The sequence below is a fragment of the Tremella mesenterica genome (assembly GCF_000271645.1).
Source record: "Tremella mesenterica DSM 1558 unplaced genomic scaffold TREMEscaffold_4, whole genome shotgun sequence".
Classification (NCBI taxonomy): domain Eukaryota; kingdom Fungi; phylum Basidiomycota; class Tremellomycetes; order Tremellales; family Tremellaceae; genus Tremella; species Tremella mesenterica.
In genome coordinates, this window is record NW_006711228.1 from 1,375,052 (window position 1) to 1,391,430 (window position 16,379).

At 49.2% G+C, this 16,379-nt stretch overlaps 2 protein-coding genes across 2 annotated transcripts in view; one reads left to right on the plus strand and one right to left on the minus strand.

Moving 5' to 3' along the window:
- Positions 1-8,189: 8,189 nt before the first annotated feature.
- TREMEDRAFT_61897 (uncharacterized protein) lies at positions 8,190-10,139 on the plus strand (the record flags this gene model as incomplete). The annotated part of the gene is made up of 4 exons (XM_007004147.1): positions 8,190-8,262; positions 8,315-8,751; positions 8,857-9,215; positions 9,266-10,139. The coding sequence occupies 4 exons, from the start codon at positions 8,190-8,192 to the stop codon at positions 10,137-10,139; spliced, it is 1,743 nt and encodes a 580-aa protein (XP_007004209.1).
- Positions 10,140-14,322: 4,183 nt separating this feature from the next.
- Positions 14,323-16,379, minus strand: part of TREMEDRAFT_61899 (uncharacterized protein) — a gene marked incomplete at both ends in the record, with an annotated part of 2,259 nt that continues 202 nt past the window's right edge. Inside the window, 3 exons of the mRNA XM_007004148.1 lie at positions 14,323-14,727; positions 15,406-15,699; positions 15,777-16,028. Of these exons, the coding sequence (XP_007004210.1) occupies positions 14,323-14,727; positions 15,406-15,699; positions 15,777-16,028 (951 nt within the window). The remainder of the gene's footprint in view (positions 14,728-15,405; positions 15,700-15,776; positions 16,029-16,379) is intronic.

The window sequence follows — 16,379 nt, forward strand, 5'->3', positions numbered from 1 at the left end:
CAAACGTCGAACGCGAGTGGATCAGGTGCCGGGGTGTCCGACAAGAATACGAATGACAATGATCAAACCATGTTAGATCTGCTGGATGAAACTGGGGGTTAACTTTGTAGCAAATAGTCAATCAATGTATGCACATGTCATGACTGCCTCATTATTACATGCAAAGGTCGAAGACTTTCAGTGATTGCATGAAGCAAACAATGTTGATTGTTGAAATTGAAAGTCAATCGTAAAAAGCGATCGTAGGCCGACGTCGGCCGACGCCGGCTCACGTGGCACGGAAGATTTGGTTACACCGGACGGGCCCGGACGGCCCATATGGACCCCGTCCGGTCCCTATTGGCCCTGAGGTCGTGTAACCATTAGCTATCTTCGTATTATGTATCTGTCAGGTACGCCGCCAGCGGCGTCCTCCGCATACCAGAGTTGTCACCACGTGACAGCATGTCATCCCATAGGTCTTGTAACACTTAACACATGGATTTCCTGGACCCCGGGAGACGCATTTGTCTTTCTTCAGGCGGCAAAAGTCACATGCCTTTTGATCACTTCTTGGCTTTCGGGGTTTGGTAGGCCTGCCTGCAGTAGAGCTCCGTCCTCCGGATGATCCACTGAGATCTTGTCCCGATGACGGTGATGTCGGAGATCGACGAGGACTTGAAGAGGAAATGGGAACCTACAACCTGTCTTCCGTAAGAGACCTTCTCCTCTTGCGGGACGTTGGGGAGCTCGTGGCGGGTGATGTGCGGGCTGTCACGTTCGAGAAAGAGTCTGTTGCTGACATTAAATGAATGTCCAATGTTGAGATGTGGAAAGTAAAATGATGAGGGAGGACGCCTCCTCATCATGCTATGCTATGTCTCTTTCTTAAACCCGCACAGCTCTTATGATAAGTGGCGGTTTCGAATGTAGCCGCTTGAAAGGATTTATCCAGATTTTCCATTGACGGTATAGCCTCGCCGGAGTGTTAGCCGATAGAATCGGGCCAGGACGGCCGAACCGCCGTTAGAATTACCCCTTCCGTCGAATATTTCTCCGTTCAACTTATCCTCTGAACTTTATTCGATCGTCTCTGGTTTTATGCGTGTGAGTGGAATGTGATAAGTATAGAGACATGTAGAATTGATGCATGCTCTTTTTCCCCTCTGTATTATCATCTAATTATAAGCGTTAACAGATTAACAGTCGGAAGACCACATACCTCTGTGTATAACTAAGGCAAGTTTCCCATCTCTACTCTTCTCATAATGACCTCTGTGTCATCTAAGATCTCTCTTGAGAACCACCCAAAGTTATCCCACGATCCAGCATCGTATGCTCCGTGGAGGAAGTCGATCGAGGTGTATCTACAGATAGGTGACGTGTGGAATATCGTCACAGGTAATGATACCGAACCTGGTCGCATAGGGGTGAGATCGGCAGCTGAGAGGGCGGGATCAGTACCTCCTACCACGCCCGTCGAAGGGCAAGTGGTTGGTAGAAGGATTACTGGAGAAGAGTGGAAGGAATGGGAAAAGTGGCAAGCGAGGGAGAATAAAGCGCAGGGGATGATCAAGGGAACAGTGTCGGATGCTGTGATGCTTGATATATCTGAGAAGATGTCAGCTAAAGCAATGTGGGACTACTGCGTAGCCCTGCATGTAACAGCGACAATCGAGAATCAAAGGAATGTCCGTCAAGCTTTGTTTAGCTATGACTTAAGGGACGATGCGACGGCCGAAGAAATGGCTAAGCATGTAGAGGATTTCTCGAAGACGATGTCCGAAGCGAGATTGGTAGGGTTGAAGTTTGACTCACAGGAACGAGCTGGGTTATTCCTCAATACCATTCTAGCACCATCCTTCAGGATCATCCAGATCGAAGTAACATCCCTCATAGCAGAGGAAAGAACTTGGGAAAAGGTCTTATCGATCTTCAATAAAGAAACGGCGAGACGTAAAGCGCGCCCTGTTGGTAGGACCAATAGGAAGGGATTCGCGATGTTCGTCGAAGGAAATAAAGGAATGAGGGTGAACCGAGATAATATCTCTGATGGTCAGCCCAGGAAAGAAACCAGAAAGTGTTATAACTGTGACACTGTAGGACATCTAGCGAAGGACTGTCGTAAACCTAAAAGAGAGGATACGAACAGGAAAGAAAACGCAGATGTAAAGGATGGAGGTAAAAAGAAATGGAGAAATAATAATAAGAATAAGAAAGGACGTACGGTCTCGAAGGATGAGAACCAGTCCAAGGATAACTCCAAAACCTCCTTGATGTATTTGTCATTGGATGGTGAACATGAGGCGTGGGCCGGGATGGCCATGTCGACAGAATCATGGTTCGATGATGACGAAGGGTACACGAGTAACATCGTGTGGCCCGAAGAAATTGAAAACCCGTGGATTGAGGATAAGAATAATGAGTGGGTGGGATTAGCTACAGAGTCTAATGATGTAAGCCACACTCGTGTAATCCCCACCTGGGTAGTGGACAGTGGTGCTACTCACCATATAACTCCTCACAGGTCGATAATGACGAACATTAAAAGACTAGTAGAACCAAGAGTGTTCGGACTAGCATCTGGCAAGTCAATGACGGCTTGGGAAACAGGTGACATTAACCTCGAACTAGATTCAGGACAGAAAATGGTACTGAAAGATGTACATCACGTCCCCACAGCAAAGATAAGTCTTCTCTCTCTCTCGAAGTTACTCTCATGGGGATGGAAGGCGAACCTAAGCAGCAGTGGTGGATGGATAGGTAAAGGTAAAGAGAAACTAGGTTTGAGGAAACATGACTCACTATGGTCGGTACGATTCGGTAGAGCAATGTCTGCCGCGATGATCGTGATATCGACACCGAAGGCGACTTCACCACTTGAATCTGAGCATCAGCGACTCGGACATATAGGTGTAGATAAACTAAAGAGTCTAGGTAGACAGGGACTATTGAAGAAGGACTGGGACACTTACAAGAACGATCCCTTTACAACCGATAAATGTCCCGCCTGTATGCAGGCCAAGATAACACGTCTACCGAAGAATAAAGAAGCACCAATGTTAAAAGGAGATGGTGAAGGAGTAGGAATGGATGTCGATATTGCTGGCCCGTTCGGTCCGGCGATAAGAGGTGAACGATATTTCTTCGTTGGTGTGGAAAGGGCGAGTCGAATTATATCCGCAATACCAATAACGACGAAGAACGAATCGTCAGATATCGTTCGACAGTGTATCTCGAAATTAGAGAAACAGCTTGGTGAAAGAGTGAGGGTGATTAGGTCTGATGGGGGAGGTGAATTCGATAGTCTCGATATGAGGGAATTCTACCTATCAGCAGGGATCAACCACTACATTACACCAAGATACACACCGGAATTAAATGGAGTGGCGGAGAGAATGATACGTACCTTGAAGGGGATGGTATCAACGATGTTATTCGACTCAGGACTACCCAACGAGTATTGGTCCTATGCTGTCAGATACGCCGCCATTATAATCATGAAAACATCGATTGGTGTTACTGGAAAATCAGGGTGGACATCACTCACAGGAAGAGACACCAATCTAGATAGTGTGTGGAGGTTCGGTGAACGATGTTTCGTTCAGATACCAAGGGAGATAAGGCTGAAGTCGAACTTCACGATACCTAGGGGATCGTCAGCCATTATACTAGGTCAGGATGAGGGTGTGAGCGGTTGGATCGTTAGAATGGACGGATCGGGACGAATCGAGCACTCACGAGACGTTCGTCGCTCGACAGGACGAATGGTGACGACTAGAGAGTCGCCAGATATCATCCAAACCCCTCTTGACACCATCGAAGTGGACCTAGACCCCGTCGTCAACGAAGAAATTTTACCTGACGACCGCTCAGAAAGTGGCGAACAGGAAAATATTGATAATGAACAAGGAAATGATGTCGAAAGAGACAACTCACCTAATATAGGTCCACAACCCACTGAAAGACGACGTGGACAGGGCATTTGGGGAGGAAATTGGATCTATGAGAACGATAACGTCGAAAATGAGAGAAATGATGAGGAAGGAAGAAATGATGGGGATGAGGGGATCCTGACAACTCGTCATGGACGAATTATTCGACCCCCCCATCGTTTTGCAGGCCTAACAGACTCGTTTCTGGAGTTCGGTCGCGAGCCTAATAGGTTAGTCGCACTCGCCTCTATCGCAGGTATCGAAAGTGACACTTCTCTCATTGATCCTGTCTCTCCTGAAGAAGCAGTAAACGGCCCAGATGGTGAAAAATGGCTGGAATCCATGGAGAAAGAGATATCTAACATCGAATCTAAAGAAACATGGGTGGAGACAGTACTTCCACCGGGTCGTAAAGCCATAGGCTGTAAATGGGTATTCAAAGTGAAGACAGATTCAGAAGGAAACCTACTAAAGTATAAATCCAGACTAGTAGCTCAAGGATTCTCACAGGTACCAGGTGTCGATTACGAAGAGACATTCGCACCTGTCGGTAGATCGGGGTCATTACGAATACTCTTGACTATAGCGGCCACCGAAGATCTCGAAATTCGTCAGGCCGATGTCGAAGGAGCGTATTTAAATGGTAAACTCGATGTCGAAATTTATATGAAGTATCCCAAGGGGATAAAACCGAAACCTGGATGTAATACCTTGAAGTTAGTCAAGTCTCTTTACGGGTTAAAGCAATCTGGTAGAACATGGTGGATTGAACTCGGAGAAGGATTATCTCACCTAGGTTTTTCAAGGATCGAGTCAGATTGGGGTCTTTACTACAGACCAGAAGGGAAAGTCGAAGGAAAGGGAGCAGCAATACTGCTAGCCTATGTCGATGATCTAGTATTAGCCACGAAATCGAAGGAAGAAGCAAAAGAAATTTTCGATGGGCTAGGAAAAAGGTGGATAATAACCGACCTGGGGGAGATAAGTACTATCTTAGGTATGAAGGTAACAAGGAACAGAGAAGAAAAGACAATATGGTTAAACCAACCAGCATATATCGATAAGATAGTCCAGAAGTTTCCAGAAAACGACTTACATCGAGATCGAAAAACGCCGTTACCTCTTACTGTGAAAAATCCTTCGATGTCGGAAGTGGAGAGTGAAATTCGACCATTTCAAGAATTAATAGGATGTCTACAGTGGTTAGCCACATGTACTCGACCCGATATATCTTATGCAGCTTCGTACCTTGCTAGGTACCTCACCAAACCGACGAAGAAAGTATGGGAAGAAGGGATAATGGTAATTACCTACCTTCGGTCCACTCGGTTACATGGTATTCGTCTTGGTGGCGAGGCTAGCGATCTAGCAGGATGGGTTGATGCCGATTGGGCAGGTTGTAAAGACACACGACGATCAACTACAGGCTGGATATTCATGATGAACAACTCACCGATAACCTGGAGTTCAAAAAGGCAAGCTACGGTATCGTCGTCGACAGTCAAAGCAGAATACATCGCGATGGCTGAAGCAGCGAAGGAGGCTCAGTGGTTGAGAGGATTACTGAGGGAGATAGGCTACGATCAGCTAAATCCTACTATATTAAATTGCGATAACCAAGGATCGATATCACTGGCGAGGAAACCTGGTACTCACCAGAGAACAAAACATATCGATATTCGACATCATGCTCTTCGAGATCTAGTCAGTAATAAAGTTATTGAACTAGCATACGTCAGCACTGTCTATCAGAGAGCAGATGTACTTACGAAAGCTTTAGGTGGACCAGTACACTCGGTGAATATGTCAGCGATACGTGTAGAACCACCGAAGAAGAAAAACACTGGTTCAGTATACGTGACATTAGATGATGACGAAATCATCGATTACGATTATTCTGATTTCGAGGATCTAGGAGATCTGTCAGGTGGTACAAAGAACGAAGTGGTACCAGAAAGAGAAGTAGTACCAGGAAGAGAAGTGTGGGTGGAAGGAACTTCAGAGAAACCCACCGAAGGAAAAGTTCTCGTGAGCCAAAATGTAAAATTTTCAGGTGTACCTAAGAATGTGAGTAATTCGAAGGTAGGTCAAAAACCACCGGTAGAACCTAGAGTCATTAGAGAGATGAGAGAGAAGAATAAGAAAAGAGATAAGATGATACATATTGGAGGTTTTATTCAACCTCCATCGTCAAATCCACGAATTTCGGGAACTTGGGCTGGTAACCAGCGACTTTATAACCACCGAGGACAGCCTCGATCTTCTCGTGGAGAGAGTCAACAGTATCAACGATCTCTTGTACCCTCGCATGAGTACCACCATCTTCCAATAGAGCGTTCCCTAGCAAAAGGAAATGTTTATCGAGGTTCGACTTTAAGATCCCCAACTCAAATTGTACCTTCTGAGAAAGATCTCAAACTCAATAAAGTTCATGACATGACGAGCAGTAATAAACTTACAGTCGGGAGGATTGCTGGGGAGCAACCTAAGAGCAGGACTATCAGATGGTCCGGGAACCGAAGGAGTAGCGACAGCCGCGAGAACAGCAGGAGAAATTTGGGACATGACGATTTTGCTGCTGATGATAGATATCGTCAGCCAGGTACTCGAAGCAATTTCATCGATTCTCGGGATCCTACTAGCAAACCTGAAGTTTTAAGAAGCAGACAGGATAAAGGGAAGTTCAGAGAGTCAGAAATGAGAGATAGAAGTGGAGAAAGACGAAAGATGGACATACCGATAATTGGAGATAAAAGTGATGAAGTAAAAGGAAAGATAGAGAAGAGTCAGTCGTCGGTACCGGTGAGTGGTAGCCACGTGTCAGAGCGGAGCCCCGCAGGGGGCCCCACAGAAATTCATTTCACGATTTCACCTACCACTACTACCACACACATAACACTCAATATTTCATCATTACTACCTTCTACACCACCACAAACCTCGCCGTCGCCATCAATAAATCGTCCGGGACTACTGCAGAGTCGTGCATTGTCCCGTGGGGGAGTGTTAGCCGATAGAATCGGGCCAGGACGGCTGAACCTGTCACGCCCGTCGAGCAACTACTTCCTAACAGACCGACGGTCGACGAACCTCGGCTAACTTGATCCTTCTTAATTGATGTCTCACCCAACGGCGTACTTCGCCGTGGTTACTCTAACTGGGGTTTTGTTCTACTGATGGCAATGTATCTCGATTTGTAAATAGCTATCTCTATCTATCTTTCACTACTGACAACAATCAAGGATCGCTGAAGAACTTCAGCGATCCTCTCAGCTAAATATTATCTATTCCTCCTAGACGTTCATCCAACCCTCTCACGCTTTGACGTACTTCAACGCACTTCGTCCAACTTCCCCGAGTCCCCGGCTATCCTCTTCCTCCGACTACTAACTCCGCCTAACATCGCCGCACTTCTGCTCCCATTGTCCCTACTTAGCCTAACTCCGTCTAACTTCGCCGCACTTCTGCCCCCGTTGTCCCTACTTAGCCTAACTCCGTCTAACTTCGCCGTACTTCTGCTCCCATTGTCCCTACTTAGCCTAACTCCGTCTAACTTCGCCGTACTTCTGCTTCCATTGTCCCTACCTAGCCTAACTCCATCTAACTTCGCCGTACTTGGTCTCAGATGTCCTGAGTTACGTGTAGAGTAAAGAGTTAAGGTGTGATAGGGGTTTTGATGGTCAAAGGAGGGTCATTGCTGGTGGAATAATCGAGGTGTCACGACGTAGTTCGTGACAGTCGCCCCCTTCTTTAGCCGCGAACGTCCTCGTGAGCATTAACACCTCTACTGTGGCAAGAAAACTTAGCAGCGTAGTACCCCCATTCTCCACTTCTCCATAGCTATCCTTCGTCCTTATGCTCTCTGCGCCGCACTTCGTAGTCGGGCCTCCTTTCACTTCAAAACCCGACAATGAGACTTCCCTAACTTCGTCGAGGTTTGCCGTAAGAAGCCCTGTGTATTTCGTAGGTGAGACACGCTTCCCGAATGGTAGCCGAACAACATCGTTGTTTGTCGAAGTAACCCTCGTTTATATTGAGATAAGACACTATAGCGTGGGAATTTTGATCGTCCCTGGCTTGCCTTTTGTTGATGAAACGCGAAGTTTACCGCATGTTGACGACGAGGGGGGTAGGTCTGGTTATACTAAATGCTGAGCAGTTCGTCGAGCTTCTCTCTTTTCCCCATCTGCTTTCAAAACTTTCTATCTTTCTTACCTAGAAAACAGATTTAACCATCGTTTCGAGTTTTATTTTTCTTTTAAGTATCTTAACGTCATGGCCCCCTCTACTCCCACTACCAACCCTTTCGCCGCCATGAGGAACTTTGGTGGTATGATGTCGTCTGCTCGTGGGTTTTCGTCGTTATTCCCCTTACCTCGCCGAACTTGGCTGACGTTCAGTTTCCTTCGGCGATAGGTCGCGCCAAGTCTCCTCCCTTGGGCTCGGCACTCTCTCTTTGGGGGAACCGTCCGGCGCTGCCTCGCCTCCTCGCTCCGCTTCTCCTCCCGCTGCTTCTCCGGCCGCTTCTCCCCGCGCTGGTTCTCTCTCTCCGGAGTCAGAGCCTTCCGTCGTCGAAACTGGTCCTCCCGGTCCTCCTGCCACCTCCCCTCGCCGCAGGACGCCCGCCTTCCGTCCCGGTGAGTCTCCATCCTCCTCCGACCTGGACGTTAGTGGAAGCTCGGAGTCGGGTGATCAACCCGACGACGAAGACAATGAGGATGACGAAGAAGATGAGGATGAGGATGATTTGGAGGGTAGTGTTGATCGTGAAGGTGAAACCGAGTTAGAAGAATACTCGGAAGATGATATGGAGGTGGATAGAGTAGAGGACAACGACGTAGGTAGTCCTGAGCGTGAGTCCTTCGTCCATCTTCTCACACCTTCGCCGAACTTGACGTTGTTTATCTGTTCTTTAGCTCTGTAAGACACTGCTAACTCGCAGCCACTTCTGTCCCCCCCCCCTGCCCAACTCGCGGGTCAGAAACGACGCCGTTCCCTCTCCTCTTCTTCTTCTTCCTCCTCCTCCTCTTCCGAAGTTCTCCCCCCGCCCGACGCCATTGCCGCTGCCGCCGCTGCTGCTGCTGCCCGCCGTGCCGCCACCGTCTCCCGCCCTGCCGCCGCCGACACTCGCCCTGTCGCCGCCGAACCCGTCGCGGCTACCCTTCCTTCTCCCAGAGGGGAGCCTTCGCCCAAACGGGTGAAAAGATCATTGCGGGAAGAAGAGTACTTGTGGGAGAAGATGAAGTCCGAGCCTGGTCGTTGGATTGCGGTTGGTGTTGACGAAGCGTGTGATCGTTGCCGGTGAGTCCACCTATTCGCACTACGCCGAAGTTACTCCTGCTAATTAGTAGACGTGAGATTATCACGTATAATCGTCCAAATTGGCCCTGCCTCAAGGCAGTCAGGCCACACAACAAGGCCCTCCGTTGTGCTTCATGCACGTCTGGCCCCTGCTCCTTCTGTCCCGTTTCCTCTGCCCGGGACATCCCGCCCCGTCCCTTCGACGCTTCTCCCCTCCCCCCTCCCCAGACTCCAGCGTCTGTCCCCCGTTCGCGGGTACCGTCTTCGTCCCTCCGGTCGGTTCGCCGAACTTCGCCGTCCTCCCGCTCGTCACCTCCCTCGCCCTCGCCCTTTGTTCCTGTGGCCGGCCCGTCGCATCTCCCGGCTGCTCCTCCTTCGTCCTCCCGTCGTCCTTCGGCCTCTCGTCCTTCGGCCCCTCGTCCGTCCTCTCCTGTGGTGGCTTCTCCTCCGGCCCACGGCACCCGAAGTCGCCGTCCTTCTGCTCCTCCGGCCACCCCAGCGGCCGCTCCTGTCACCGAGTCCCCTGCTTCCAAGAAGACCCCGAAGTCTTCTTTAAAGAAATCAAAAGGGAAAAGGAAGGAGAAAGAGGTCGTCTTTGAAGCTGGTGATGTGGAAGATGAAACTACTCAGCGTGCTGGGCCTTCTGTTCCTCGGTTGTCCTTTGTCCACCCTCGCATCTCCTTGGACCCTCGTATCCCGGAGGACGAAAAAGAACTTGCTACGTATCGTTCTCTCGTTCTCGGCCTCACCACTCAGCTTGACGTCGCTCGACGTGATACATCTCTCTTGCTTGACTTCTCCACTCGTCAAGCCAACGCCTTGAATAACCTTTACTGCGGCGTTAGTAGATGTAGTCAACGGTGGGAATCTGAACGAGGAAGCAAGGACGAGGTTAGCGGACGTCTCTCGCCGAAGCCTTACTGAGATAGCCGATGTTCGCCGAAGACTTTACGACACCCCCTTCCTCGTTACTCCTATGGCGTACGAGCCACCACCGTCCATCGACTGGTTAGGCCCCCGGAGTAGTTCTCGAGTCCCTGCTTCTGCTCAGACTGCTCTCGATCTCCTCAGTCTTCCTTCCGAGTGTCTTAGGACCATACGTTCTCTGTGGAGGACTCCGAGCATGCAAGCTGCTCGGGATGTCCAGGACTTTGGTGATTTCTTTGGGGCTATGAATCGGGCATGGAACGCTTCTCTCTCGACTGTCTTCCCCCCTGACAGTCTCGATCTACCTTCGGCCATCGGTACTCTCCACACCAGTCTCGCGGGACCGAGTAGAACGAAGGAGAAAAGAAAAGGAAGGGGTAAGGATACGGGCAAGTGAGCGGTACGTAGCTGTAATCCTATGTTGTATGCAGTACGTTCTACCTCCTAGCCCTCCGCAGTCGCCCTTCCTTCGGTTTGGTAGGATGAAGTTCGTGGAACTTCGCCAATATGTCATCAGCTCCATCAACGTTTTCTACCGGTTCCCATGATACCGAATCGTCTGTTCCTTCGTAACCTAACCACTCCACTAGGTACTCTAACTTTCCTGACCTCTTATTTACTCTAGAGTCCACAATGTCTTTTACTTCCCACGATTCTCCTACGTCATCTACCTCTACTGGGCCAGGTGGTTCAGCTTGCTGACCAGGGAATACTGGAGGGTGATAGGGGCGAAGCAGTGAAACATGGAATACATCATGGATACCTGCCATCGTTCCTGGTAATTCCAGTTTACAAGCATGAGAACCTACTTGCCGTACTACCTTGTACGGCCCACTTTGCTTAACATCCAACTTCTTCATTGGTCTCTTAGTCTTGATATTCTCTAACGACAGCATAACTAGATCACCTTCCACGAAGTTCGGCGTAGTTCGATGTTTCCTGTTGTATCCTTCGGCGTACTTCTCGTTAGCTCTCTCAATCCCCTCAATACATTCCTTATGTATTTCGGTTAAGTCCTTTACTGCTATTGTAGCAGCAGGTACCTCGACTTCACTAGCCTTAATCTCTTCAGCCCATCGAGGGTGGTACCCGTAATTCGCATAGAATGGGGTTTTGTTTATCGCGGAGTGATGGGTGTTGTTGTAAGCAAAGCTAGCTCGAGCAAGCAGCTTCGACCAGTCGTTCTGCTGGTAGGAAGTGAAGATTCGAAGGTATAATTCCAGGGACTGGTTGGTTCGCTCGGTCTGTCCATCAGTCTGTGGGTGATACGCAGTGGAAAGGTGTAGTCTTATGCCGAGACTATCGGTCAAGTTCTTCCAAAACTTCGAAGTAAACTTCGATCCTCTGTCCGATACTATACTCTCTGGTAACCCATGCTGGGCCACCACATAGTCCATTATCAGCTCCGATAGCCCAGCTGCGGTTAACTTCGTCGTGGTTGGGATAAAAATGGCCCATTTGGTCAATCGGTCCACCACTACCAGGATGGAATTACTTCCATGGGAATTCGGAAGTTCTTCGATGAAATCCATCGAGATGCTTGACCAGGGTTTAGTAGCTACTTGCAATGGTTTAAGCTCTCCATGGGGTTTCTGTCTGTTAGTTTTTGCTCTCTGACATACCGCACAACCAGCGATGTAGTCCTCAACATCTTTTCTCACTCCAACCCAAACATAATCCCTTAGGACTAGTTCAAGAGTCTTCGCCGAACCTGGGTGACCAGCCAATGCCGAGTCGTGTCGCATCTTCATGATCTTTAGTCGAGCGTCGGCGTAGTTCGGCACATGAGTACGACCGTCGAATGCGAGGAAACCCCTTGAGGTCCACCCCCCACGAAGTATTAGAGGGGACAGCGAACTACGGCGTAGTTCGGTGATGGATCCTGGTTCCTGCACGTCATCGTGACACGTTGGACGAGAACACTCAGCGCAAATGACCCCTAATAACTCTTTCCTAACCTCCTTCACTTCTTCATCTTCCTGTATACCAACAATCAGATCCATGGGATCAATAAGGTCACTCTCTCTTACTTCCTTCGTCCCTTGCAAAGCACGAAGTAGGTGTTGTAACCCAGAGCTAGTGCCGTCGAGTTCGTCGAACTTCGGCAACCCTTGAATAAGGTTGCTCTCCTGCACCATAGTACTTCCTTTTCCAGAGTGGTAGTCTGCTCTTCTTGATAGTCCATCCGGCAGTGTAGCTTGTTTCCCAGGTCGATACACCATCTTAAACCTAAAGTTAGAAAGCTCTTCGACCCACCTGCCCTGCCTCGGGCTTAACTGCTTCGGTTCCATCCAGTATGTCAAGTTCAAGTGGTCCGTGAGAACTGTAGTTTCTACCTGTAACAGTAAGTGTCTCCTTCTTCTGAAAGCCTCAACGATAGCTAGTAGTTCCTTCTCGCCTACCGTGTAGTTTAACTGCGCCGCTTGAAACGCTCCTGACTCGATCGCTACCGGATGTTCTTGTCCTAACTCGTTCACCTGCGATATTATGAAACCCCACCCGAAGAACGAGGCATCTGTCTGTAGTAATGTCTTCAACGAGGGATCAAAGTGAGCCAATACCGGGGCCCTACACATTCTATCCTTCAACTCTTTAAAAGCTCTTTCCTGCTCCATACCCCAGACAAACGGTACATCCTTTCTTGTGAGGTCATTGATCGGTTTAGCAATCCTAGAGAAGTTGGGGACAAAACGCCGATAATAACTAACGACTCCCATAAATCCTCTGCTCTCTCTTAGGTTCTTGGGACGGGGAAAAGACACAACAGCGTCGATGTACTCTGGATTACTAGAAACTCCCTCCCGTGAGACCACAAAACCCAAGAAGACTACCGAGTCCTTTTCAAACTCGCACTTACTAGCCTTGACGAACAGATTCGACCTTCGAAGAACTTCGAATACCTTCGCCGTAGTTCCTCTCAATTCTTCCAACGTCTGACCATAGATGAGTATATCATCTATGTAGACAACCACTCCTTTCCCCAACAGTTCTCTGAAGCTTTCATTTAGGAAATGCTGGAATACAGCAGGAGCATTTCGCAGACCATCTCGAACAACAAGAGACTCGAACATACCGTACTGAGTTCTGAACGCCGTCAGGTGTTCGTGTCCTTCCTTTACCCGTAGGAGTTGATAAGCTCCAATCAGATCTAACTTGCTGAAGTACCTCGCTTTTCCTAGCTCTTCGGTTATCTGACCGATCAGAGGCAGTGGATAGGCGTCAGGTATCGTTGCTTCGTTTAACTTTCGGTAGTCAATGACCATTCGCCATTGACCCTTTGCCTTCTTCGGTACCAAGAACATCGGTGATCCGTAGGGCGAATTACTGGGTCGAATTCTTCCGGCCGATATTTCGCGATCTAGGATGTCTCTCAGCGCACTTCTCTGATCTTCACCGAGTGAGTAGAGTGGAGCAACCTTCAGGTTCGCCCCCTCTTTAAGCTCAAATTCCAGATCATACTCCCTTGAGGGAGGTAATTCTTCACCTCCCTTCCTCGGGTTAAACACATCAATGAACGGGTGATATTGTTCAGGAACCACCTGATACAATTCCTCCTGTTCCTCCGGACTCAGTTCATCCTGGTCATCTTTGTCTCGGAGATCTATCGCGTCCGTCGGAGTTGGCAGCCCTATGGCTGCTAACTTCGCCGCACTCGGTGGGGTTGGGATGGGGAATTTCATCGAGTTGTCTCTTCCATCTAGAACAACCCCTTCCTTCTTCATCCAATCCCACCCTATCACAACATCTGCATCGCAGAGTGTTGTTACGTCTAGACGAACAGATCGCACTTCGGCGCCCTTCGTCAAACTAAAACCAACTTCGACAAACTCGGTGATAGGTCCAGCGACACTAACCGAGCCATCAAACATGTGAACGGGTACGCTCACCTGGTATCGTCTCCTTCCTACACCTATCTTCGCCGCTGCCCTAGGGCTTATATACGAACAAGTAGCCCCAGTGTCCCAGAGCGTAGTTAGCTTTATTCCATTAATAAAAATGTCCGATTTAGGTTGATCCCTAGAAGTGGAAGAGATGACTAGATGATTATCGACATTGCATGAACAGGGGGTACTGAGTGGTGTATTTTTGTATGCACAATCCTCTGACTCCATCAGCTGTGTCTCTTTTATAGGTTTGGGAATGGTGGCCGAGAGAATATGGCGGACCCGCCGAGCCTCGCCTACTGCGACAGGTCCTCCTCTTTTCCCTGGTCCTCTCCCATCTCTCCATCTCCCCCAACTGCGTTCAAGTTCCTCCTCTGTCCCAGAGGTACTGCGTTACCCCCCGATCCTCCACCACGTTCGCCGAACTTCTCCCCCCACGGCGGCAACCATCCGACCTTGACCTTCGCTGCCCTCACCGGGCAGTCCCTCAACCAATGTCCCTTCTCTCCGCACTCAGTACACTTCCCTTCCTTCTTCCTTGCCTCCCACAGTTCGGGAGATGGCCTAGGCCATTGTCGGCGAAGTTCGTCGGCATTGGACGGAATGTTCTTGACCTGCGTCGGCGTAATAGTCGCCTGCACCGCAGACTGCGCCGAAGTTTGCCTCCCTTCCCCTCTCTTCTCCTCTTTTCTCTCCATCCTCTGGCTATCCACAACCAACACTTCCTTTACCCCCGTCTCCCTCTTCTTTTCCGCATCCTTCTCCACTTTTCTTCTCCACAACCTGTTGTCCATGGGAATAACAAACTCCAATAACTCCTTGACAGTCCCAAAAGATTTACCGTGTCTAGCGATTTCATCTAGGAGGTGTGGTTTCAACCCTTTCTTGGCTCGGTCAACCAGGTTTCCGTCATCAGACCACTTGAGTATCGCCACATGTCGTTGAAAAGCGGAGAAGTACTCCGAAGCTGACCCAGTCTGCTTTAGATCGTTAAGCAGTCGAGCTGCGGTTCCTTCTTCATCCGGGTCACCAAAGTTTGTCTTGAGATATTTAACGAATTGATCATACTCCCTAAGGTAGTCAGGAAGAGGTCGTTTAGCAAGATCGGGTTGGACGGCGAGAAGAGGTGTTTCGCGTAAATGAGAGATCATGAAGAAGACTTTCTTGGTGTCGTTGGGGAAAAGATGAGAGTTCAGCTCGTAATGGATTTCACATTCCGACAGAAATGCGGTCAACTTGTTCCTCTCTCCTCTCCAGAAGTCCGGGTTAGGCAGTTTTATCCCCTTCCGTTGTTCGCCAACTACGCTTGGGGTCGCCGAAGTTTGCCGTCCCATGGCGTACCTCACCCCTTCTGATATCCCTTCTGCAATACCGCCCACCGTCTCCCTTTCTCTTCTCTGCTCCCACTCCTCCCTACGTCTCCTCTCTTCCATCATGTCTTTGTTCATATTCGCCACCATCTGCATCAAGGCCAATATCACCCCTTGTGTACCTTCTTCTCCCAAGTTCGTCGTACTTCCAGTGTTTTCTGCCCGCGGAGTTCGATCCGACTCAACTGGGGATCCTATAGGTGGGAGAGCATTACCCGAAGGGGAAGGGGGGTTAGAAGGCAATGGTGGAGCGAACTCATCTCCTTGAATTGATCCCCCCACACTATCCTCCACTCCAAGCTGCTGCCCCATCGCTCTGCTAAGCTCCTCCAGTGCCCTCCTCTCGTTCTCCTCCATTCTGTCTCCGTCCCTGCTCATACCTCGCGTAACTCTCCTATCTGGCTCCATAGAATCTTCTTACTTCTCCGAGGTTCGCACGGGTCGTCGGTAAGAGCGATCCTTGATACTGTCACGCCCGTCGAGCAACTACTTCCTAACAGACCGACGGTCGACGAACCTCGGCTAACTTGATCCTTCTTAATTGATGTCTCACCCAACCGGGAGGGCGCAGGCGTCGAAAGGGGTGTAACTACGGCGTACTTCGCCGTGGTTACTCTAACTGGGGTTTTGTTCTACTGATGGCAATGTATCTCGATTTGTAAATAGCTATCTCTATCTATCTGTCACGAACTACGTCGCGACACCTCGATTACTCCACCAACAATGACCCTCCTTTGGCCATCAAAACCCCATCACGCCTTAACCTCTTTACTCTACACGTAACTCAGGACTTCTGACACCAAGTACGGCGAAGTTAGACGGAGTTAGGCTAAGTAGGAACAATGGGAGCAGAAGTACGGCGAAGTTAGACGGAGTTAGGCTAAGTAGGGACAATGGGAGCAGAAGTACGGCGAAGTTAGACGGAGTTAGGCTAAGTAGGGAATATGGAATCATAAGTACGTCATATGTTCGTCGAACTCAGA